The sequence below is a fragment of the Musca domestica genome, unplaced genomic scaffold (assembly GCF_030504385.1).
Source record: "Musca domestica strain aabys unplaced genomic scaffold, Musca_domestica.polishedcontigs.V.1.1 31, whole genome shotgun sequence".
Classification (NCBI taxonomy): domain Eukaryota; kingdom Metazoa; phylum Arthropoda; class Insecta; order Diptera; family Muscidae; genus Musca; species Musca domestica.
The window spans coordinates 4811876-4838902 of NW_026712309.1; the positions used below are offsets into that span (position 1 = coordinate 4811876).

Here is a 27027-nt window from a genome sequence, read left to right on the forward strand (position 1 = left end):
GATAAAGTTGCTTCTTTACTTTTCGAACCATTTCTGCTGATTTTGCTGTTTTCTTCCGTCCACTTCTCACTTCCTTGACGTCGGGCTACGCTACCAGTATCACGGTAACGAGCGATGGTACACAAAAGATTTATTCACATTTAAATGCTGGAGTGCTCTAACGATAGCCACTTGTGGTTTTCCAGCCAAATATAAAGAAATCACACTATCGCGCTTGAATTCCATCACGAATATCTTTTTTTCTGGAAAATTCTCACCAAAATGCTTTTCTACGCTTGTAAACAATATTTTGACTTGTCACTGGAATAATTTTAACATCTGTCGGACGAGTGGCTTAGAAATGACAGCAGTCTGAAGTTGGTCATCTGACTCTGTATTTGAAAAAAAATCAAGACCTCCAAACCTAGAATTTTTAAATATGTTTTGCAAGGGTCTACAATTCTCCAAATCTGATTTATTTAAAAATATATTTTAAGGGACTATTTTTTCTATTAAATATTTTAACCTATTTTAAGATTGCTCTCTAGAAAATGTTGTGATTTTGGTTGGGCGCCACCCTATTGTCGATTTGCATTATTTTCATTAAAAAATACAGTTTTGTTGGGTGATAACTTTTTTACTTTGTGTTATTTTTTTCTGTTTGCTTTTAGGTTTTGTTTTTGTTCCTCCTTCTCTCTCTCGCTCTCTTTGTTAGAAGTGGGTTTGTAGGGTTTTGGTGCTTTATATGTAGTTATAGCCAGTTAGTTAGTCAGTCAGTTTTTCAGCTGGCTGTGGTTCGCCTTAACTGTGTTCAGTTTCAATGACGTTCACATGAGCAGGGTATGGAGCAGAAGGCGGCGGTTGCGATGAAGAGCACCATAAAAACGAAACGAATGGATGACGTTATGACGTTAAGTTTGTTCTACTTTTGTTCTTCTTCGCCAGCTTCCAAATATAACCTTTATTATTATTTTCATTTCATACTTTTTTTCTGAAATGCTTTATGAGTTGTGAAAAAAAGTAAAAAACGCTGTGTTCTGTGGGCTGGTTTGCATTAAGTAAATGAGTTTGTTGCTGGCGGTTTCATATTTTACAGCGTTGTTTTCATGGATGTAAGACACGTATGTTATGGTCAAAAACATTTTTACATGGTCTAGAGCACAAGGACACACAAATTTGAAAAAAAGAAAAACAAACTTAAAGTAGAAGGTAGCACCTAAAATTAGATAGAGGATTGTATTTCAAGAACAGACAATGCTTTGGAATTTGGTTGTGCGTATTTTGTCTACCTTTGATATTCCATGGAGACACAGATGACAATTTGTCTCAATTCGTAAATCATTAAACGGTCTCTGTGACCACCTGTTGGCGACATGGAATAACTGTCCTATTGGGAGCTACCATTTTTGTGGTTAGGCTGCAAAACAAATGCAAATGCATTTTTGTACCAATTTCCATGCAACATTGTATCCAAATTGCCATATTTTTGTTTTTCGAGAAGTACTTAAGGGAAACTATTGCGTTTTGCCAAGCCAGGCAAATTTTCTACAGAAACCAACATTCATTCCCACATAATTGATGATTGTTTATAATTAATACTTCTCATCTCAATAATAATAAAAAAAACCCCAAGCGTTGCAAAGAGCGAGAAACACTCAGCGATGACAATGTGAAATGAATTGTGAGACTTGGAGCAGAAAAAATTCTCGTTGTCGTAGAACCAAAGACAACTACAATGGAATTCAATGAAATGCCGCAATTATGCGGCAATTAGGTACAGTGGGATGAAAAATGAAATAAAATAGCAAAAAAAAAGCACTTAAAGAATTTTTATCTGGCGTCTAGAATATTTTTATATAAAAGAACTTCTGTATGTGATTTTTTTTCTTTAGAAAAATGTTTTTTTTTTCTAAAAAAAAGTATCACTGATCCTTGGCTCTGATTTTTTTTCTATCGAAAAAACGTATCATCGACCTTTAACTGCGATTCTTTTTTATAGAAAAAATCAAAGTATCACAGGCTCTTAGCTGTGGTTCTATATAAATAAAATAAAAAAATCGTAGTCCCTTGGGTCAGAATATTTATGCACTCCACCATAGTATGGTGGGTATATTAAGTTTGTCATTCCGTTCGTAATATACATTTTAGACCCCACAACGTATATATATTCCTCATCAGCATAAAATTCTACGTCGATTTAGCGATGTCCGTCCGTCTACAGAGTGAGATGAAAAAACTTCAAGCAACTTCAGACTGCTGTCATTTTTAGGCCACTCGTCCGACAGCTGTTGAAATTATTCCAGTGACAGCTCATTATATTGTTTATAAGCGTATAAAAGCATTTTGGTGAGAATTTTCCAGAAAAAAAGTTATTCGTGATGGAATTCAAGCGTGATAGTGTGATTTCTTCATATTTGGCTGGGAAACCAAAAGTGGCTATCGCAGCAGCATTTAAATGCGAATAAATCTTTTGTGTCTCGTACCATCGCTCGTTACCGTGATACTGGTAGCGTAGCCCGACGTCAAAGAAGTGGACGGAAGAAAACATCAGCAGAAAAGTAAAGAAGCGACTTGATCGAAATCTGAGTAGCTGTTGCCGAAAAATGGATCGTGAGCTGAACATATCGCAATATTCCATTCGGCAAATATTGAAAAATGAGCTCGAGGTAATGCCATTGAAATTTCAAAAAATGCAAGAACTTACACCGCAACAGAAAGAAAATAGACTCAAAGGAGCTAAAGAGTTGCTTCGCTTGGCCGAAAGTGGTGAACTGCCGAATTTGGTTTTCTCCGATGAGAAAACATTTGTTATCCAGCAGTTTGTAAACAAACAAAATGATCTAGTTTACTTGTCAAAGAGGTCAGCTGAAAATGTGCACCTTCGGTTGGCCACCAGAACTCAAGCGCCGGCCATGGTGATGGTGTGGACCGCCATAACAGCCGATGGTCGCTCTCCGCTCGTATTAATCGAATAATGGCATCAGAATAAATGCCGAATATTATCGCGAAAATATTCTGGAGGGTGTATTAAAGCCTTGGGCACGCAAACATTTTGGCCGCAGACCTTGGACACTCCACCCAAGAATGGTTACAAAATGAGGTTCCTCGCTTCATTTCCAGTGCACAATGCCACCAAAATCTCCGGATACCAATCCGTTGGACTATTGTGTCTGGAGTATTTTGGAAAGCAAGGTTGTCACTGAAAAATACAAAAGTGTCGGTCAACTCAAGCAAGCGCTTCGCCGGGAATGGCGTTTGACGGTTTCATTGGCCATAATTCGTGCCAAAGGTGAGCAATTCGATCAAATCTAAACTTATTCTAGAATTTGATGCTATTTTTGCTTTCATTCAATAAAATTAAAATAAAAAGTAAAAATTATGGCGTTTGACTTTATTGCAGTTTTTTTTTATCTCACCCTGTATACGTCTGTCTGTGGAAATCACTCTAGCTTCCGAACGAAATAAAGTAGGTTGATAAAAATTTTACTCAAATGAATATTATGTTTGCAGGACATTCAGTATTGATCCACGTTTTGGTATAGCTATGGTAGCTCCCTTTTTTCGGTATTTTGATGATTTTAGCGACATTATTTACCGGAATTGTTTCAAAATTGATATTTGATGTTCGTAATGGATACTACAGCCTAAGACAAAAATGGACCATGTAGGCCCACGTCTTCGTATAGCCCCCCATATAACGGCACCTCCCGATATTCGGTATTTTGATAATTTAAGCGACATTATTTACCGGAATTGTTTCAAATTTGGTATTTGAAGTTCGTAATGGATACTACAGCCTATGACAAAAAAATTTTCTGTGCAGGTCCACGTCTTCGTATAGCCCCCTATATAACGGTAGCCCCCTATACACGGTATTTTGATGATTTTAGCGACGTTATTTACCGGAATTGTTTCAAATTCGGCATTTGATGTTTGCAAAGGATACTTCAGCCTATGACAGACGTTTTGGTATAGACAACATATAATGGTATCACCCTAAATTCGGTATTTTGATGATTATAGCACCATTATTCACCGATTTTTTAAGTTTCGCATTTGAATATTGTAATGGCTTATATAATGGTATACCTATACAGGTCCACGTCGACGTATAGGCAGCTATATAAAGTCTGCATTTCGTATTTTTAAGATTTTTTTTAAGGATTTTAAAGATTTTATCTTATTTTTTTTTTTGAAAAGTGTCAAATTTGTTCCAAATAGTGAAGGGTATTCAAAGTTCGGCCCTGCCGAATTTACATTTTTTTTACTTGTTTCTACAAAAAATCTCTGTTTTTTAAGAAAATAATTCACAATCCAACAGTTCCAAGTTTTCTTTTATAAGTCTACAGGGGTTCCGATCTTTTTTTCTATTAAAGAAATTCCCAACTGCAAAGATATCGGAAGATATTGCAGTTGGAGCAGCTCCATCCCACTGTTCTGGATTTAAGTTATGTCGCCGTTCTCTGTTTTCTTTTTCATTCAAACTAGACAGTGTGACTTGGAGCATCTTACCAGCCTTGTGACTTGAGGGGGTGTAAATTGTCTGGCAGTGACGCTGAGCGCGACCAACGTAAGACTACTCGTCGTCAGTAATTGCGAGCAGCAAAGTTCGATTTGAAAGAAAATGAAATGAATGCCAGCTGTGAGACGTGACTGCATGTGTGTAGAGCCGTTAAACTCGGCGGCGGCAACCGAAACGATCTCATTGCTCTTCTCTTCTTTCCAACATTGGATCGAAATCTCCAGCTCCAAATTTATTTATTTTCTTCTCAGGCAATTAGTCTCGATTTTACAATAAAACGCGTGTGATCATAGCTTAGAATGACAGCAGCAGCCATTGTCGCCGGCCGATGTCTGTGAGTTAGAGTTAGTTTTTAATTAAATTTGTTGTCGAATCCAATATCCAAAAAAATAATTGAATGAAATCATTTCGAAAGTCTACAAAAAAAGTGTATTTAGTTAAGCTAAACGAGCGAGTAAAACAAATAATGGAAAATGGTATGAATGAATTCGAAATACCTCGCAGCACTGCCAATAATGGTCGAAGTTTGCAAAAATTACGAGTATGTGTTAATTTTGCTGCCGCTTTGAAAACAGCCCAACCCCAACCTTGATTTATGGCCATTAGAAGTGAACAAATAAACATTTAGCCATTTGAATGTCCCCCGTCTGCCAATAACCGAACAATCGCAGTCAGTAAATCGCTTGGATGATTGCCTCCAATTGAAATTTAAAATTCTAATCAGAGAATATGTGACTAAGTTTGCATTTGTAGTCTTGTTGATTCTCGTTTAAATATTTGTGCTGATTTTTTGGAGAGCGATTTGGAAGTTGGAACTAAAAGAAATCGTAAGCTGAAGAATGGGTGTGTGAGACTTCATGGGCAAACACGAAAGGAAAATTTTCCAGGTTTAAATGGTCAAAATTTGTCGGTACATTGGGACAATAAGACAAAACTTCGAAGCCCCTCCAGACTTATGATGTTTTTACAAAAACTACTCAGTCCACATTAGTTTGTCCATAAATGATTTTACTTTTTTAATCACTTAAAACGCTCTGTATATTTTTCCACTAATTAATTTCCATTAGTGTTATTAATCCCATTATCGGTATTTAACAACAATTTAAATAATTTGCTGTTGTTTTTATTTTATTTTATTTTTTAATTTAAGCCAAGACTAGCCGTTCCATTCTCTAAACGTTTTATGCCCTTCTTTGGCGATATTACACACTCCGCGGCAATGCCTTTAATGGCAAATGTCAATTAACGACATACAGACATATAGACTTACATACAACGATGTGACGATGGTTGTGATGACGACCGCAGTGTATCCCACAAAACCTTAATAAGGTAAAAATTAGGTCTGAAAACCTTTAACCGGCAGCGTTACATGTGACGCATTCAACGGATTCGGCAGACGTTTGTCTGGAAATTTTTTTAGTTTTCAAAACAACAAACAAAAGCAAACCTGTTTTGTCAGAAATATTTCCATAATGTTGTGTAAATGAGGATGTTACACCATTTCCAGTTTTATTTTTTTTTGCAAAAAATAAGTGTATACCAAGGGTTATTTTTTCTATGGAAAAATAAGCCGGCCCCTCGGATTGCATTTTTTTCTGTAGAAAGATAAAAATAACTAGTAAAAAAACTGAATGTCCTCCACCATTTGGAACGAATTTGGGAATTTAAAAAAAAATAAAATCCGTTAAAAATTCTGTTAAAATATTAAAACGCGGAATGTAGCCGTTATATTTGGGGGTATAGGACGACGTGGACCTGCATAGGTAATTTTTGTCATAAGCCATTACAATATTCAAATGCGAAACTTGAAAAAAATCGGTGAATGATGTCGCTATAATCATCATAGGCTTTAGTATCCATTCCAAATTTCAAATACCAAATTTTAAACAATTACGGTGAATAATGTCGCTAAAATCATTAAAATGTCAAATAACGGGAGGTATCGTTATATGGGGGCTATACAAAGAGGTGGATCTGCACAGATAATTTTCTGTCTTAGGCTGTAGTATCCATTTCGAACTTCAAAGACCAAATTTGAAACGATTTCGGTGAATACTGTCGCTAAAATCATCAAAATACTGAATATCGGGAGGTACCGTTATATGGTTCGAAGGATAGCGTGATTACAACAGACAGACGGACATCGCTAAATCGACTTAGAATTTTACGCTGATCCAGAATATATATATACTTTGTGGGGTCTAAAATGTATATTTGGAGGTGTTACAAACGGAATGAAAAACTTAATATTCCCTCCGTACTATGGCGGAGGGTATAAAAAGCTTCCCAAGGGATAGCCCGAATTTTATACTCTCATAATATGGCTTATACAGATATACGGCTAAAACGTGTCTCTTCGAAAAAAAAGTGCCTCTTTCGTCCACGTGTCTGTCTGACTGCCTTACAGGTGCACAAGAGAGTATCCGATTTGTTCCAAATTTGGTTCATGGTAATATGATTATCAAACTAAGGTCGAGTTTGGAGATGCGTTATATCCATCCACTCTTTCCGGTACCTTCCCCACAGAAATTAATTTACCCTATAAAAAAGAAGCGACCATTCGATTTTGTGTAAACTTTTCAAATTATAGTATTTAAGTCGGGTTAGGTCAGGTGCGAAAATGGGCAATATCGGCCCATCCCATTAAATACCTCCCGCACAAAGGGTCAAAATTTCGAAAAAATGCATCGCCATATATCTTCCAACACAAGATCTGATGTGAAGATAAAATATATCGGTCCATTCCTTCTAGTACCTCCTCTACAACAGGTCAAAATTTTGGAATGACCATGACGCTTATAAAATGCTAATTGAGCATCCCTACTTTTTAAACTTGATACATTCCAACATTTTCATTTACCTAAGATCTGGTGCGAAAATGGAATAAATCGGATCACTTCTATTGGTATCTCCCTCCTTTAAGAAATAAGCATCCAGTTCTTTTCAAATGACAATATAGGTCGGATTTCCAAAACCACCTTCACATCTCAATTCCTGACACCAACAGAGATCTCAATATTAAAATGCAGGATCCCTGATATATCCCATCACCCAATATATTTAGTACACATTCACAAAACCACCTCCATATATCAATCCTAAATACCAACAGAGACTTCAATATGAAATTTGAGGATAGCAGTCCTATCGCTTCACCCAATACAACATTTAATCCCATTTAGTACTTTTCGTTCAAATATAGGACTCATTTCCAAACCATCACCAAATCTCAATCCCAGATACCAACAGAGACCTCACCATTAGTACTTTTTGAACAAAAATAGTACACATTTCCAAAACTACCTCCATATTTCTTACCACAGGCTTCAACATTGACATCTATATCGAATTTGAATATTCAGCCTTATCCACTCAACCAATACAACATTTAGTCCCATTTAGTACTTTTCGTACAAATAAAGGACGCATTTACAAACCACCACCAAATCTCAATCGCAGATACCAACAGACCACAATATTCACCCAATACCAAATTCGGTACTATTTAGTATTTTTCGTACAATTATAGTACACATTCCACAACAACAGATACCTCAACATCAAGTTTGAAGATAGCAGAGTCTTATCGAATCGTGTAAATATGGGACGCATTTTCAAACCACTACCAAATCTCAATCCCAGATACCAACGGAGACCCCAAAATCAAATTTGAGAATTTCAGCCCTATTCCTTCACCCAATTACAAATTCAGTACCATTTTGCACTTTTCGTACAATTATAGTACACATTTCCGAAACAACTTCCATATGTCCAGGCTACACCTGAACTGTAGCCCGAACACCAAAATTTCAGATTTCAAGCACTATCTGTTCACCCAATACCAAATTGTACCCAAAATATAGTACTATTTAGTACTTATCACAAGCCAAACCTACCAGCAGGGATCCAATACAAAATTTCAAATTACCAGCTTCTTCCGTTCACCCAAAACGTAATTGAACCAAATTATGTACAGTTCGCACACTTAATACACATTTCCAAAACCACCCTACTTTCGAACCTTGATTCTTATACAAAATTTCTATCTGTTCACATAATACCAAATAGTATCATTTTAGAACTTTTCGTAACCTTAAAGTTCAAATTTCCAAAAACCCTTAGGTACATCCATCCTGCCCTCCATCATTGACTCTGATTCCAAATTTTACAATTCTAGCTCATTCAATTTTTAGTACTTTCCGTACCCTTTTAGTACGAATTTCCAAAAAAAGACTGTTCCTCGTGGAAAATTTCAAGATTCTAGCTTCAGTCTGGGCATTGATTATAGTTCAGTCGATCAGTTATTTCATTACTGTTCTGTATACATTGGCGGAGGGTATATATCTGCCAGCAAAAACGGCTGATTCTTTTTAACTTCTTTTCTATAAAACAAAAAATTGCGACCAAAGAGGTCTCCCATTTTTTTCTAAAGAAGGTTCGAAGGATTTTTTTCTAAAGAAAAAACATCATCTTTTTCCTACAGAAAAAACTTCGTTTATTTTCCTTTATTAAAATATATTAGCCTAATTAAGTCCAACAACTCACTTATTAACTGCTGTTAATTACTTTTTAAATTGTTTTATTTGTTTGAAGAAATAAATTTAATTAAATTCGTTGTTTTTTTCTTTGTTCGTTTCATTGCAGATTTAAAACAAATTAACAACAACGAAAATATCTGCCCAAACACACCAGTCATCCGAACAGTCGATCAGCCACCACCCCCGCCTTCTCATCCATCGCAACTTGCCGTAACTAAACCAAGTAGTTTTTAAAACTGATTTTAAAAAGAATTTTAAAAATTTGTTGTTGTGTTTGTGTGTGTGTGTATTTTTAGAAAAAAAAAATAAATAAATAAAAAATAGTTTGAAAAGATAATCAAGAAATAAAAGTGAGCAAAAAGAGTTGCATAAAACAAATGGAAAATTAAGAAAATCATTGTTGCAAACATGCAATTTGAAAATTGTGTATAACAACAACAAAAAGAAGAAGAAGAAAAAAATAAAGGAAAATTTTGTGGAAAACTTCAAAGTGATTTTAGAGTTTCTTAATGCCGGTATGGCGTGTCCAAAAGAAGTGGATCGTTGTTAAGCTCATCACGTCATCATCATTATCTTTGCTTTTTTAAATAAAACAAAAAAAAAAAAAACAGGCGTTGATGGGTAGCCACGAAAATTAGTGTTAAATTAATAAAAATTAAGAAGAAGAATCAAAAAACAAAACAAATTTCAATATTTACGAAAATTAAGAGCTCTTTGAAAAAAAATATTTTTTTTGGTTGCAAAATCTTTGTGAAAAAAACGCCAGAAGAAGCCAAAATCGTGTAATAAAAATTTCGGCATGTAAGCCGGGCCATGCCAAATGAAATCCATATAGTTTTCCAATACAAAAGCCAAGCAACAATAAATTCGACAAATCAACCATACCAAAACCCAGTCAGTCTGTCTGTGTGGCTGGCTGGCTGTCGCTTTGCAAAACACCCGCATTGCAAGAAATATTGCGGGGCGTTGCAATAAATGTTGCTGCATGGCCATTGTTGCATTGTTGAGTGATTGAGCATTCATTAGAGCCACGAAACAAAGCAAAACAAAAACAACAAATAATAATAAATAAAATTAAAGACAACGCTCGATTTGCTGCTGCAATACTTCTTCCACACAGCCGCAAAGTTTGGGCGCTTGCACCCCCAGTGTAATTTGTATTTATTGCCATTATCGGCTGGTTGCATTGTCTTCGGATATTTGGGAAAAATTCCAAAATTTTATTTTCTCGCCAATTCGTCTAACAGAAATCCATTCATAATGGATGTCTCCGATCCATTGCCACCACCATCATCCGCGGCAGCTCGGCTGCTCGTCGAGCCATTGTCAGCCAGTGAAATGTCATTAACTCCCACCACATTACAGCAGACCCCAACCAGTGCACCTCCAGGTATGGCCACAGACAACGACACCACAAACACACCAGCTGCAACCAGCAATGCTGCCATAACAACAGCAACACCAACAACAACAACAACCCCCTCGTTGTCAACACCAACAACGCCGAGGACAACCACGCATACACCGCGAGAAATACCCACCATGTATATATTGGAAGATTTGTACGATGATGATTATATAGATCAATGTAAGTAGCTTTTTGTCATATTCATATTTGGTTATTACACTAGCTTACAAATAGTTGAACTTTTTTTATTTCTTTGATATAACTTTGGTAGTCTAAAAATCTTTGGTATTGTAAAATAAGTAGTGTAAAATTGAAAAATAATCTATAATTTAAACAAATAAAAACGTTTTTGAAGCTGGGACTAACTTCTTATACCTTACATTAAGTGAAAACTTGTTTTGAGGCCAGTTTAATTCCTCGAAAAAAATGCCATAATGGTATTGTCCACACAAAACGAAACCCCCAAATTTGACGACTTGAGGATAGTCTTCAAATTTGGTGGTTTCGTTTTGTGTGGACAATACATTATTGCATATTTTTTTCGAGTAATTAAACTTCCTACACAGAACGTGATATGTCAAATTGCAGCTGCTTCTATTGGAAATTGGGGCAGAAATATTTAAAATACCGAACCTCAAGGGTACCGTTACCAGGTCCCCTTCGCAATGGTGCTTTAGATATTTGCAGAATATTTTGCTTGACAATTTTCATTTTTTGTCTGTGGACTATGGAGACGGGCTTATCGATACAGTCGGTCCCTACAGGGTGAGATAAAAAACGCCATAATTTTTACATTTTTTTTTAACATTTTATTAAATGAAGCTAAAAATGTCGGAAATAGCATTAAATTTTAGAATAAGTATAGATTTGTTCTAATTGGTCACCTTTGGCACGAATTATGGCCTTCAAACGGCCAATGAAACCATCATACGCTGCCCGAATGTTGCTCTGCGGCATTTTTACCCATTCCCGGCGAAGCGCTTGCTTGAGGTGATCGACACTTTGGTATTCTTTAATACCAACCTTGCTTTCCAAAATACTCCAGACACAATAGTCCAACGGATTGGTATCCGGAGATTTTGGTGGCCATTGTGCGCTGGAAATGAAGCGATAAACCTCATTTTGTAACCACTCTTGGGTGGCGCGTGCTGAGTGCTCTTGGAATGTCCAAGGTCTGCGGCCAAAATGTTTGCGTGTCCTAGGGTTTAATACACCCTCCAGAATATTTTCGCGATAATATTCGGCATTTATTCTGATGCCACGATCGATTAATACGAGTGGAGAGCGACCATTGTCTGTTATGGCGGCCCATACCATCACCATGACCGGCGCTTGAGTTCTAGTGGCCAACCGTAAGTGAACATTTTCAGCTGACCTCTTTGACAAATAAAAACGATCATTTTGTCGAAGGTGATCATCGAAGGTTTTCTCATCGGAAAGAAAAACAAACTCGGCAGTTCACCACTTTCGGCCAAGCGAAGCAACTCTTTAGCTCTTTTGAGTCTATTTTCTTACTGTTGCGGTGTAAGTTCTTGTACTTTTTGGAATTTCAATGGCTTTACTCCGAGCACATTTTTCAATATTTGCCGAATGGAATATTGCGATATGTTCAGCCCACCGGCTATTTTTTGGCCACTGCGACGCGGCTTCTTTACTTTTAGGACCATTTCCTTCTTTACTTTTAGGACCATTTCTGCTGATCTTGCTGTTTTCTTCCGTCCACTTCCTTGACGTCGGGCTACGCTACCTGTATCACGGTAACGAGCGATGGTACGAGACACAACACAATACACCCTACGCTACTTTGTTCTTTTCCGAAGAAGCCAACCAATGTCTTAAGCCAGTCAAAAAAGCCTTGTATGTATTCTCACATTTAAATTTCTTTAAAAAGCCTGCAAGGATTGCAGAACATTCCGGACCAGACTTTATTTTTCCATAGATTTGAGCTACTGCTCCCTCGTGTAGCTCTTGATTTTGTTTGCTTGTATCATTAGTGGATTGGGAAGATTTTTGTGTCCTTCGGAGTTTTCGCAGAGTTCTGGTTTAGAAGATATTTCCACTCCTTACAATAAAGTTGCTTCCAAGAACATTCTACACATTTTGCTGCATTGTTATCTTTCTGGTTTATCCTAACTGAAATCCTTCATGTCTCATATAACATGTTTTACTCTACGCCATACCGTGGTTCAGGGTATTATGATATTCAATACAATTTCCACATGCAACCAAGAAAGACCTCTGCCAAATTTCTCTCCTAGTTCTCTTTGCATTTGGTATTTTCAGCTCTCATTCTCCCCCTGTTTGCTTGGCATAGCATAGTTTTTCAATGCATTGATTGCACAGATATCGATAATGTTTGACATTGTTTTGGCTTTAACCACGGTACGCACGGGGATCGGGGTACAATACGTCTGCCAGCGCACATTGCATCTACCCTCGATTTTGGTATGAACCACAATCAATGCATGGTATTTAAAACAGAGGCCTCTCTTGCTAGATGAGTAGATTTAGGGGTTCCTTGCATCCGGGCAAATGAAAAAGTCTGCGGCCCGACTTTGTTGTCGAAACTTGTCATATAAAATAATCAAGGGAATAGAGCGGAACAGCCTCTTCAACAAAAGCCTAGTTGGGCTTACTTTGTCGCAAGAATTTTTTAAGCCAATCCACTTTGTGCGACACTCGACTTCACAGGCCCTGAGTCACTTCCCAAATGCTGAGTGATGAGAGATTAGCAAAGTTTATCCATATTATTTCTTTCTTTATCACTGCAAGGTACGATTGTGACGGTTTCATGCCAATATCGAGCATCGAGCCTCTTTTGAACTGTGCAAAATGTCAGAGTAAACTAGCTGCAAGGAAAATTTTATTTCCGCTCCTTAGGTAATTTCTTTACAGAGTTCCCAGACTTTACGCTGTCTGCACTGCCGAATTCTGCTTTTTCATTATCGAACCTACTTTTCCGTTCTTTGCTAAAAAATTTTGGAAAATACCTAGTATTTGACTCAATTTGCTTAAATCATCACAGGTCAAAATATATTTTTCTTTCTTAGACACACCATATTGTTTCGCCGGAACTAAAGTTTCTCGTCGGAAATATTCTGCTTTGTTGCCTTTCCGGTTTATAGAATCTTAATATACTTCTTTGCTTCTACAGAGGTGATAGGATGTTTACAGATTTCACAACTCATCCTACTTTGTTACCTTCCCGATTATAGTAACGTGCACGTCTTAATGCCCAGTGAGTTGATATTTTCTAGTGCGCGTTTCAAGGATTTTCATCATTTCTTTCACAATCCTGTCGACCTCATCTTTGTTTGAAATTTCAACAACGAATTTATGTCAGATGTTGTCATATTCGGAGTCTAAGACACTTCCTATTACTGTAGGTGGGATCAAAATTAAACATCCCCTAAGCAGGTCCTTCCCTGTAATTCAGTAGGAGTTGAAACCCATGTGAGCTTTGTCAAAACTTTAAAGATTCTAAAATGATCTGTTGTCTATACTGTATTGGTTTACGACATCGGCGACTGCACCAGTATCAATGCTTCCTGACTACGCCTTTAGAATTATCTCGGAAGATCTTGTATATCCTTCCTTCTTTCCATCATATAATGGCTTGGACGGGCATACGATATTTTCATCCGGGCTGTCAGCTAGCAACACAAGGGCCGGACAATATTCTGTCGAACATGACGCCTAGAACCTTGGGACAATTGGTGCAGACATTTGTTGCCAACCGAATTGGTAGTTAAGTGTCACTTTCATCTCCGAAATCCACGTGGTAAGCAATGGCGGGATATAAGTCGAAATGTTTATATATTTCTTAACAAAATAAAATTGATGTAATGAAACTTGTAGGCGAGTGTCATTGAACATTGGTTTAAATGTATTTATTATTACATACCAAGTTGGTGTTCGTGGCTGTTTTATGACGGACAAAAAATAACTTTTTGTCATCCGTTGTTGTTTGCATTGCTGTTGTTTGTTGTTTGCTACTCTCATTTTCATAAGCTAATAAAAAAATTACAACCGTGGGATGTTGTCGTCTTTGTTCGAAATACTCGCATCTACTTTATTTGTCGCAATTATTTTGCAAAATATTGTCGCTGCCGTTGGCAATACAGACTTGCATATTCATGTGGATGCAACAAAGTCTATAGGAGTATGTTATTTACACTAACATGCGAGATGTAGAAACAAAATATTGCAAAAATATCATTGGAAATAACTAAGCTATTTTCAAAACCAACATTGAAAATTGCCACATATCGCAAACTTGGACTAAGAAGAAGAATAAATGTGTGGTGCATACTTTCAGGCGAATTTAAATAATACAGTTATTAGCCAACAAATCAGCTGTTTGTGTTCCGTTTCTTTATAAATAAAATTTCAATAACAGACTATAAAATTTTTAATTTCAATAACAGACTAAATTATGCAAATGATATTCATGTAAATTGAAACTTTAGGTTTCCGAAAAATAGTTTTAATTGTTTAAATGCTCTGTTCTAGGACCTGTAGGAATGTAAATATGTTGCTACGAAAATAGATTTTTTCCCTTACGATGTCGAAAGAAGTTACAAAACTCGAAAATTCTTGCAGGTTCCGAAACAGAGCAAAAGTTACCAGCAACGGTTAATGTCATCTCTATAAACGTACATTTAGGTATGAATACATAAGCAGCTAGAAGTCTTCGTATGACATATTTTGTAACACATCAAAAAGGGATCCCAGAGACGCACTCGAATTCTGTCGTCGTTTTTACTTATAATTTGACATTAATATGCCTAGAGTAGTTACTAACATATGTTGTTTGAAAACTTAATGCAGATATGAAAACTCCTCCGTATATTCTATTACTTCCACAGAAATAAAGAAGTTTTTTTTCTGATTCAATAGTTTGTGGTAGAACGTAATGTAGCTTAACTTGTCTGAGTTTGCCATTGGGTGCTAACCCCTACTTAAAAGGTACTGTAGTTAGAGTTAAAACTTGAAAATGATCACAAGATGTTAATCCAAAATTTCGTTTTTTAACAGCGCGTCCAATCAAACCTCGTAAGTATAAGTTCATTTTTTACTGTTAGTTATTGGTGACCCATGTAGTCCTTCAATTAATCTATCGTAAGCCTAAATTATAAGATGATATTTTCAGATTGATTTAAAAAAATATCCATTTATAAATGTGTGTGTGATTTTGTTCCGGAACGAACTAGTTCAATGGTACTATTCCGTGAAAGGAACACCATGAACTAGAGAGTAATTTTCACCGAATGTATTTTTTAACGATTTGCACATTTTCTTATATAAGACTAGCAATTGCGTGCAACTTCGTCAGCGAAAGGACCACCTTAAAATGTTGGATTCGTTCCTACAGTTCATTTTGAGAACTTTTGAATGCTCAAAATGAACAAGTTGTTCTGTTTGAAAATTTTTTTAATCAAAGCTTCATACATTGTACTAAATTTTCAGACTTTCAAAGTTTTATATATGTTATTCAAGTTGTGCCTTTTTCGGAAAGAATAATGGGAAAATGTTTTCCTTTTACCCCAAGAAGACTTCAAAATCATTCATTTTGAAGTTTATCGAGGAGGATATTAATAAAACTATAGCAAAATAGATCCACTTCCACATTTTTTCTGTCCAAAAATATTTCAACATCTCCATATGTAAACCCTAGAAACCAAAAGTGGCCTCAATATAAAGTATTAGAATTCCAGTTCTATTCCTTTACCTAAATTTAGTACCGTTTAGTACTTTTCCCACAAATATTTTACGCATTTCTGAACCACCACCAAATTCGTTTCAGGACATTTTGAGTCGATCTAGCGATGTCCGCCCGTCTGGCTGGCTGGTGCGTACAATAACTCTCGAAAAGAGTATCTGATTTGGTCCAAACTTAGTACATCGTAATACTATTGTCAAACTTGTATTGATTACGGAGATGGGCAAAATTGGTACACTCCTTCTACCTCACTCCCCTTAAAAGATCGAAATGTTAAAAAATATCTTACTGCACAGAAAGAGAAAGGATAATTCAATTTTGCTTCAACTTTGCAAATTCTAGTACTTGCGTCAGCGCTAGGTCAGGTGAAAAAATGGACAATATCGGTGCACTCCATCAAGTACCTCCACCACAAAGGGTCAAAACTTTGAATAATTATAACTTATAAGATGTGATTCAAATTACGATTTTATTCAAATTACACACATTACAATATTTTTTTAAGCCATGGTCGGGTGTGAAGATGGAATATATCGGTTCACACCTTCTGGTACCTAACCCACAAAGGGTAACAATTTTAAATATCCATGAAGCTCGTAAACCCGAAATTAGCATCCAATTACATTCAGACTTGTCACATCTCAATATTTCCATAATCACATGATCTGGTATAAAGATGGTAGAGATCTAACCATTCCTTCTGGTACCTCCATCGTAAAGGATCAAAGTTTTGAATAACCAAAACGATTATAAAATCTGAAATAAGCAACCGGTTCTCTTTATATTTCTCATATCACAATATTTTTATTAACACATAGTCTGGTGTGAAGATAGAATATATAGGTCCACTCCTTCTGGTACCTCCCCCACGAAGGGTCAAAACGCGAAATTAACATCCGACTCCATTCAGACTTGGTGCATCTCAATATTTCAATCAACACAAGATCTTTTATAGTGATGGAAGATATCGGAGAATTTCTTCTGGTACCTCTCCCACATAGGGTTCAAGGTTGTGAAAAACAAGCCGCTCAAAGAAAGCGAAATAAGCATCCAATTCTCTACAAATTTCACACAGACAAACATTTTTGCTAACACAAGATCTGTTGCGAAGATGATATATATCTGCGAACCACTTCTGGTACCTCACCAACAAAGGGTCACAATTTTCAAAACTTTTATCTATCATAACTTGCGAAATAAGTCAGCGATTCTCTACAGCTTGTCATATTTAAATATTCTTCTCAACCAGAAATTTATGATTATGATTTCGCATAAAATTTTATATTAATATTCGATTTTCTTGTAATATTGGCCATACAAATATTTTGATCTCTATTAGATGATGTATGAAAATGGAATACTTCGGTCGACATCTTCGGTATACATCTGTCTAAATGATACTTTTTAACTAGTTTCTATTACATTTTAGTACTTTTCGTACCTTTTTAGTTAGAGTTTTCAAAAACCCAGTCTTATCACACATCTGTGCACCAAGACTGACACTTGTGCAAAATTTCAAGATTTTCTGTTCGTCAGTCAGTTATTTCACTTTTTGTGCTTCTAAAAACCTAAATATCCTCTTGCAGAAAACCTTGTAGACCTTTCATAGAAAATATTCTTATAATGTGTTAAATACGGATATTAATGCTTCTACAACTTAAATTCCCCAACGGCATGAGTTCATAAATGATATCATCATTATATTTCAATTCTTTATCACGATGCTATAGCGTAACATAGTCTATTTTCTACTCAATTTATCGACAATTAAAAAACAATCTATTAAACAATAATCACGTCTTTGAATTCTGTAACATGTTTTCATTGCAATAGCACACAGTTTCAGAATCTTAATCATACCCGATATGTACTTTGTATTCAGTTTGTATCCACCCTTAAAGGGTGTTTAATGTTAATTAAAATCTAAAGGGATTCAATGGACAACAACAACAACAGCAGCAGCAATTACAAAAATGCATATCTATATCTGGCGCCATTCAAGCTGTCAACTTTGACATTTTCCCTAGTTACTGTTTCGTAGACACAATACCTCAATTTGTTTCTTGACAACAATAACAACAACAAAGAAAAAAAATACAAACAGAACGAACACGGGCGTTTAGATTTGAAAGCCAAGTGTAGCCAATAACAACCAACTGCACTTATTCCATATTAATGAGTTTGGGTTTCGTCAATAATTTATTTGCATATGCCTAGAAATAGATTCATAAGCATACAGACAGACATACATAGAAGATTGACTTAAATACACTGAAAGAAAGGTAATAGGAATAGCCCGATTATGATGTTTTTTAGTGTTTTTTCAAGGGTCCATCTACAAATGAAATATGATGCATACTTTTAGGCATGTTAAGGCTAAAGTAACAAGTGTAGCTGACAACAATGTTGTATTTTCACCCCGAAGTCACGATTTAAGCTTTGATCTGTTTCACTCCTTACAGTTTCCTGTCAAAATACATAGTTTCAAATAATTTACTCCTCAGAGTTCTCAAGTCTCGATAAAGCGGCGAAAAGAGTAGGAGCATCAAATAAACAGAGAACAAGTTAAAATCAGTCGGTTTAGCGACAGATGTATACCCCCAGCCTTGAGTTATGATTATTTAGACTGTTAATACTTTATGGGGGAGGTTTCAAAGCAGTTGGTCAATTCGTATCTGCCCTGAGACCGCTAGATGTGGACTATATCGATTACATCCTATACCTTATCTGAGATATGTGAAAATTTTGTGGAAAATGTGGAAGTATGCGTGAGGTAACAAATATAGCTGACCGAAGCATTCCATTTATATCATCTTTACAACAGATCTTGCATTATGGATATGGATATGTAAAATTTGAGGAGATTTGGATGCTTATTTCGCTTTCTTTGAGCGTTTTGTTTTTCAAAATCTTAAACCCTCTATCATCTTTAAAACAGATCATGTGTTGATTGAAATATTGAGATGAATCAAGTCTGAATGAAATCGGAAGTTATTTTCGCGTTTTATGAGCTTCATGGATACTCAAAAATGTGAACCTTTGTGGAGGAGGTACCAGTAGGAGTGGACCGATATATCCCATCTTCACACCAGACTTTGAGTTAATAAAAATATTGTCATGTGTGTAATTTAAAGAAAATCGGACGCTTATTTCGGGTTTTATAAGGAATGATCCGATCTCTATCATCTCTACAACAGATCTTGTGCTAATAGAAATATTGAGATTTTCCAAGTCTGAATAAAATCGGATGTTAATCTCGCGTCTTATGAGCTTCATGGCTATTCAAAATTCTGAGCCTTTGTGGGGGAGGTACCGGAAGGAGTGAACCGATATTTCCCACCGGATGCTTATTTCGGATTTTAAAATCTTGGTCATTCAAAACTTTGATCCTTTGCGGGAATGGTCCGATCTCTACCATCTTTATAACAGATCTTGTGCTGATAGAAATATTAAGGTGCGCCAAGTCTGAATGAAATCGGATGTTAATTTCGTTAATTTCTATGAGCTTCGTGAGCTTCAATATTTCGATCTTCATAGCAGATCTTGTGTTAGTAGAAATAATTGGATGTGTGGAATATGAAGAAAACTGTATGCTTATTTCGGATTTTAAATCTTTTTGGTAATTCAAAACTTTGAACCTTTGCGGGGAGGTACCAGAATTAATGGTCCGATCTCTACCATCTTTATGACAGATCTTGTGCTGATAGAAATATTAATGTGTGCCAAGTCTGAATGCAATCAGATGTTAATTTCGCGTCTTATGAGCTTCATAGATATTCAAAGTGTTGAACCTTTTTGGGGGAGGTACCAGAAGGAGTGAACCGATTGGTTATTAAAATTATATTGATGTGTGCAATTTGATGACAATCGAACTCTTACATAATATTTTATATGAGTTGTAATTTTTCAAAATGTTGACCCTTTGTGGTGGAGGTACTTGATCGAGTGGGCCGATATTGTCCATTTTCGCAATTGACCTACAACTGATGCAAATATTAAAATTTGGCGATATTGTCCATTTTCGCACCTCACCTAGAACTGTTGCAAATATTAGGATTTACTAAGTTGGAGCAAAATCGGATTATCCTTTCTTTCTCTGTGCATTAAAATATTTTCTTTGAAAAAGTTGACATTTTGTGGGGGAAGGGAAGTTCCAGATGGAGTGGACCGATATTGCCCATCTCCAAACTCGATCTAAGTTTGATAATAATATTACAATGTACCAAGTATGGAGCAAATCGGATGCTGTCTTCAAGAGTTATCGTGTGCACCAGCCTGGCAGACAGATGGTCGGATATCGCTAGATCGGTCCCAAATGTCCTGAAACGAAATTAGTCTAAACAGACCTTGGGCCCAAAACCGTTATTTCGATGAGGGACGTTTTGGCCATATCAAATGATATATAACCGCCATATGGCTGAGGATATGAAAAATGGTACAAAACTTGTCTGGTTTAAAAAGCTATTTAATGTGCTCCGAATTAACTGTTTCATTATTTTAACTGCCTTCTTAACGTTTTAAACCACTCTACACTGCAGCAATAATAAATAAACAAACATAAAAACTACAATTTCCAATGGCCCTGATAATATCCATTGAGACCCCATGCGGTGCGTAAACACACATTTGAACAAATCAAACAATCAACTGGATAACCTTGTCGATGACATGTTTGAAATTTAATTGCAACAGAAAACAAAACAAAATTGGCAAACATAATTATTGGCTATAACTATTCAATTGAAATCGGCAAATCTTGAAACCAAAACAAAGACACTAAAAAAGTTACTACTGCTGCTCGGAACAGGTCAGTGACTCGCTGCAAGTAAGTATTAATGGATTTTTGTTAATGCAGTTTTATGTGATTTCCTACATAGCCAAGAGATTTCGAAGTTTTACAATGACTTTGGCAAATTCTTTAGTCGCAAGAAAACAATTTCGAAGACAAAACAAACTGAAATCGTGAAATCATAAAATATAAATAGCAATAATTTTCGTATAAAACTGCAGGTTGTATGACCTTAATTATAGTTAATTTAATTTAAATTGTTGTTGATGTCATTCATTTTGTTCTTAATTTCCTGCTTAACCCTCCCATGACAAATAAACAAATAAGTAATTTGTATATGTTTGTAAATTGTACAAAAAGCATCAATAAAACAATAAAATCAAACATTTATTCATTGCCTAAAAGTATGCATCATTCATTGTGTTATAAAAATATAGAAAGAAAATAAATACGGACGGTTCAATGACATTGAAATATCAATATGGGACGTTGCAAAGTCAAAAGATTGTTACCAGCTGAATTTACCTCTGTTATTCGGGATTATAGCAACATAGGTAAGAAATTTTAACCGGTAAATTCTACCATGTCTGAAAAACTTTTATGAAATTTTGTACCCATATTTTTGATTTTGCATGTGGTCTTTTAATTATGCCCTTAGTCATATGGCTAGAGAGGGTATATATCATATGATATGGCCAAAGCGTGCTCATTATAATAACGGTTTTAGACCCTAGATCTCTTTGGACTAAATCCGTTTCAGGACATTTGGAGTCGATTTAGCGATGTCCGTCCGTCCGTTTGGCTGGTTGGTGCGCACGACAACTCTTGAAGGGAGTATCCGGTTTAATCCAAACTTGGTATATCGTAATATTTTTGTCAAACTTAGATCGAGTTCGGAGATGGGCAATATCGGTCCACTCCTTCTTGTACCTCCCCCACAAAATGTTGACATTTTCAAAGAAAATATTTTATTGCACAGAAAGTGAAAGGATGATCCGATTTTGCTCCAGCTTTGCAAATCCTAAATCCTGCTTCAGCTTTGTTAATGCTTGGTCAAGGTCGAAGATGGACAATATCGGTCTACTTCATCTGGTACCTCCCTCACAAAGGACCAAAATTTTGAATAAATATAATTCTTATAAAATCCGAGCCTGAATGCCTTTGAATTTCACATATGCCAATATTTGTATTAACCCAAGGTCTGGTGTTAAGATGGACAATATCGGTCCACCCCTTCTAGTACCTCCCCCACAAAATGCCATTTTTTTTTTTCAGAAAAATAATTAATGCACAGAAAGAGAAAAGATAATCCGATTTGGCTCCAACTGCAAATCCTAATATTTACATTAGTGTTACATCAGGTGCGAAAATGGATAATATCCGTTCACTCCATCCCCCACAAAGGGTTAAAAATTTGAATAATTATAACTCTTATAAAATGTGATGTAAGAGTCCGATTATTTTCAAATTACACACATCACATTATTTTAATTAACCAAAGGTCTGGTGTGAAGATGGGATATATCGGTCCACTTCTTCTGGTACCTCCCCCACAATATCCATGAAGCTCATAAATTGCGAAATTGACATCCGATTCTATCCAGACTTGGTACATGTCAATATTTCCATCTAAACAAGATCTGTTATAAAGTTGGTAGAGATCGGATCATTTGTTCTAGTACCTCCCCCACAAATGGTCAAAGTTTATAACAACAGAAACGATCATAAAATCCGAAATAAGCCTCCGGTTCTCTTCAAATTACACAAATCACAAATTTTTTATTAACCCAAGGTCTGGTGTGAAGATATAGCGGTTCACTCCTTCTGGTACCTCCCCCACAAAGGATCAAAATTTTAAACATCCATGAAGCTCATAAAACTCGAAATTAACATCCGATTCCATTCAGACTTGGTACATCTCAACATTTCCATTAACACAAGGTCTGTTATAAAGATGGAAGGGATCGGACCATGTCTTCTGGTACCTCTCCCACAAAGGGTCAACATTTTGAATAACCAAAACTATTATAAAATCCTTCATTCTTGCGCGTTTTCGAAATAGCGTATTTCTGTAAATTTTGTAATGCATTTTTGCCATCTATTATCTGATAAACAAACTAAATGGCCATATGCATTTTGTCCAACCTTTTTAGTAACATATCTTTGTTATATTATATGTCTTTGTATCTGGTTCCATTAATCCCAATATTATACAATACTTTAAAGTCTAAAAGTATTGTAAAAACGTTGATTTGGTTTTCTCAGCAATTCCAAAAATAGCCATCGAAACCTTCCGATTTTATTATATTTTGAGCTTTTGAGTTTGTATGTGTTTTTATTTCGAGATAAATTCATTAACCTGTCATAAGCGAATTTTGAAAAAAAAAAATGCAGCATCTTCCCTGTGGCACTTTTTCAATGTTTAAATCGCTTTAAAAAATATACAACTTTGAACCTTAACATTACAATTTGTTTAAGCTTTTGTCAGTCTCCCCCTCCCGCTCCAGAAGAAACGTTGCTTGAATGATATCAAAATCATTGAATTCCAAATTTCATTTGGCAAATGCTTTACAGTTTCTACTCCCTTTTGAATGCGGCACAGCGAAATGCTGTGGAAAGAGTATCGAAAGCCACATCGAAAGGGGAGGCTACAGAAAAGGTCATAAATTCCAAAACCGGTTTGGTTGAAAATCTTGTATAATTCATGATAATTGGTATGTGGTTGATGTTGTTGTTGTTTTATAGGTAGTTTTTGTTTTTGCAATATCTTGTTAGCAGTTGTGTGGTTGTGAAACGGTGGCCCAATGAATTGCGGGCCAACTCAAACTAAGAAAGAAATTGCGATCTTTTTTTATTTATCGTTTGAACTTCATTGGGGGGGAAAGAGCAAAGACTGCATTGTGTTTTTAGTTTAAAAGCAAATGTCAATAAATAAAAAATGTCTATTGCAAAAAAATCCCATTGACATTGTAAACAAAAGGCTGGAATAGAATTTGCGACAAATTATTAGCATACAAATATGGCCAGATACAATGCCAGTGATATTGAAAACAAAACAAAAAAATAACGTTTCAAAATTGTGTTAATTGTAAACACTTATTGTTTTTTGTTTTGTTGTTGTTTTCTTTCGGTCTTTCCTTTGGACGTATATGTTGTCAGTGTGTCCGCAGGCCAAATCATTGAGAAAACATTGAAATAATGACACCTATAATTTTTGCTCAATCGACAAGTATCTGTAATCGATTTAGCTTTGAGGCCAGTGTAAAGAAATTCATTCATTTAGCCTAGGGGTATGTTATTGATAATACTCTTGAAGATTGGAGTTGATATCTTTATATTTCTAAGGCATGTTAAAGCGTGTTGCATGTTTTTTTTTTGGGGTTTTGCCAAAAAAGGATTGTAAATACAAAATTGTAACAGAATATACACAATGGAAGCCCTTCTTCCATTTTTTCATTGGAGAATTTAGTGATAAATGCCTGACTGATTCATTGACTGAGATTTCGCTTACATTAGATATTAGGATAACGATTATAAAATAAAAACTCAAGAGCATACTTGTAGGAGGCTTAAGCCAAAAAATAATGGTTAAATTACTTCTCCTCAAAACTCCTAAAATTTGTCGATGTGTAATATCTGTAAATGCTGAATATCTGAAAATGCTTTTCTGCCGGTTGCCAACCCAAAATAGTAGTATCAAAGGGAGAAAAAATCGAAAGTTGAAAAGCAAACTAGTGTCATCTTGGTACTGATATTACGCGAAAGAAAAATTGTTAAAGAGCATACCTGAGGCAGAACATTAAAAGCTATTATGAAAACATCTTCGAGTGTGGCTAAGACCGTCGGATGGGTTATATTTGAAACAATATTGAAGATTTTCATAAGTTGAATTATCATTAAATGACAGCTCAAGTTAAAAAATGGAAGCTTAAACTTCGGAAATAAGGAATATCAAAAGTTTCGCGTCACCGAATTACAACTAATTGGGGTAGAAAATGTATCTGAAATCTTCGAAGTACCTCAAATTCAATGTTGAAGAAAGAAATAATATAAAGAGCAAATCCCTTATTGACATGGTTTCAATCGCTGATCGAGAAAATATGTTCTCTATATGATGTGCGACTAATATCTCGAGGTCGCGGAAAATAATTTTTAGGCGACACCCTAAAAGTATACTCCTTAAAAGCATAAAAAATCAGTAGATCTCAATAGTTAACCGTAGAAGAAGAGAAATTCGTCTAAGAAGAGTGTTATACAGGGTGAGATAAAAAAATTGCAACAAAGTCAAACGACATATTTTTAAACTTTTTTTTATACCCTCAGCCGTATGGCTACAGAGGGTATATATCATCGGATACAGTCAAAAGGTGCCTATTCGAAATGGCGGTTTAAGACCCTAGGTCTCTTTGACCAAATCCGTTTCAGAACATTTGGAGTCGATATAGCGACGTCCGTCCGTCCGTCTCCATCAAGTACCTCCCCCACAAAGTGTCAAAATTTTAAATAATTATAACTCTTATAAAATATGTTGTAAATACTCGAACATAGGCTGAGGGTATACATCTGACATAAGTCAGACCTGAGATTTGTTATGCTTTAAAAAATATCCATTAAAGACTAAAAGTACGGACCGGCAACGCGGAACGGTCCAGCTAGTAATGGACAAAAATAGAATAAAGTAAAATGAAATAAGAATAATTCATGGAAATAAGAAATGACCAGCATCAAATTCCATTTTTGGATTATTGGTCGATTTTTAAAAGATAAAAGTTGAGTTTTTTTTTTATCTTAAAGTCGCCTTTGGCAGTCAACTTTGTGTCCCTAGGAAATAGTCTTGATGCTTTGTTCCAGAGCCTACAAGTATCAAGTTCGATACCATAAAGGAAAAATTGGCTTTTGTACTTCTTTGCAACAACAATTTTTTATGCATTTGTAAAGCATATCCTCAAATATAGATAATAATAATTATAATACTGAATAAATAATTTATTTAGACCATTGTGTCAACAAAAGTAAACTGAATATACATTTTTGGAATTCATGTAAGTAGGTTACAACAATTCGCGCTAGTACAACACATTACTCTGTCATTAAAACAAACTTAACATTGCACTATGGGTTTTTTTTCGTTTATTTTGGCATAAACTCTAATTTCAAAGCTATTGAATTGAAATTTGGTTTGTATGCATTTTTTATGCTTCCAAGATGACCTACCAATTTTCATATGATTTGGGGCACTATTTCATATAGCTGCTATATAGCCGATCTGGCCGATTTGACCCAACTTTTTTGTTTATGAAGCTATTGGAGTGAAATTTGGTTTGTATTAATTTGTTATACCCCAAAGATGACTTACGAATTTTCATATGATTTGGGGCACTATTTCATGCAGCTGCTATATAGCCGATTTGGCCGATTTGACCCAACTTTTTTGTTTATGAAGCTATTGAAGTGAAATTTGGTTTGTATTCATTTTTTATGCCCCCAAGATGACCTACGAATTTTCATATGATTTGGGAAACTATTTCATATAGCTGCTATATAGCCGATTTGACCCAACTTTTTTGTTTATGAAGCCATTGAAGTGAAATTTGGTTTGTATTCATTTTTTAAGCCCCCCCAAGATGACTTACGAATTTTCATATGATTTGGGGCACTATTTCTTATGTAGCTGTTATATAGCCGGTCTGGCCTATTTGACCCAACTTTTTTATTTATGAAGCTGTTGAAGTGAAATTTGATTTGTATTCATTTTTATGCCCCCAAGATGACCTACGAATTTTCATATGATTTGGGGCACTATTTCATGTCGCTGCTATATAGCCGATCTGGCCGATCGGCTATGATGATTTGGAGAAACATACTGCTCATTCATTACAATAATTATACTTTTGCTAAGCCATTTTGAATGTTTAGTTTTAAATCGCTCTAGTTTACGGATGCACTTTGGCAAATGCTTTTTTATATAATTAACAAAATCTTTCACTTGTTTTGATATCAAACGCATTTGGTCTTCATTTAAACTGATATTATTGATATTCTGTAACACATATTTCACAAGTGCAT

At 35.6% G+C, this 27027-nt stretch overlaps 1 protein-coding gene across 3 annotated transcripts in view; it reads left to right on the forward strand.

Annotated features, from left to right (window-relative positions):
• LOC101889476 (putative uncharacterized protein DDB_G0277255) overlaps positions 1-27027 on the forward strand; it is a 132255-nt gene that overhangs the window by 29950 nt on the left and 75278 nt on the right. Inside the window, exons 1-3 of one of the 3 annotated variants that reach the window (XM_059125051.1) lie at positions 4934-5042; positions 9149-10630; positions 15488-15505. In XM_059125051.1, the coding sequence (XP_058981034.1) occupies positions 10303-10630; positions 15488-15505 (346 nt within the window). In that variant the 5' untranslated portion in view covers positions 4934-5042; positions 9149-10302. Of the gene's footprint in view, positions 1-4933; positions 5043-9148; positions 10631-15487; positions 15506-27027 lie in introns of those variants that run through there. The other 2 variants (XM_059125050.1, XM_059125052.1) reach the window with 2 other exon arrangements.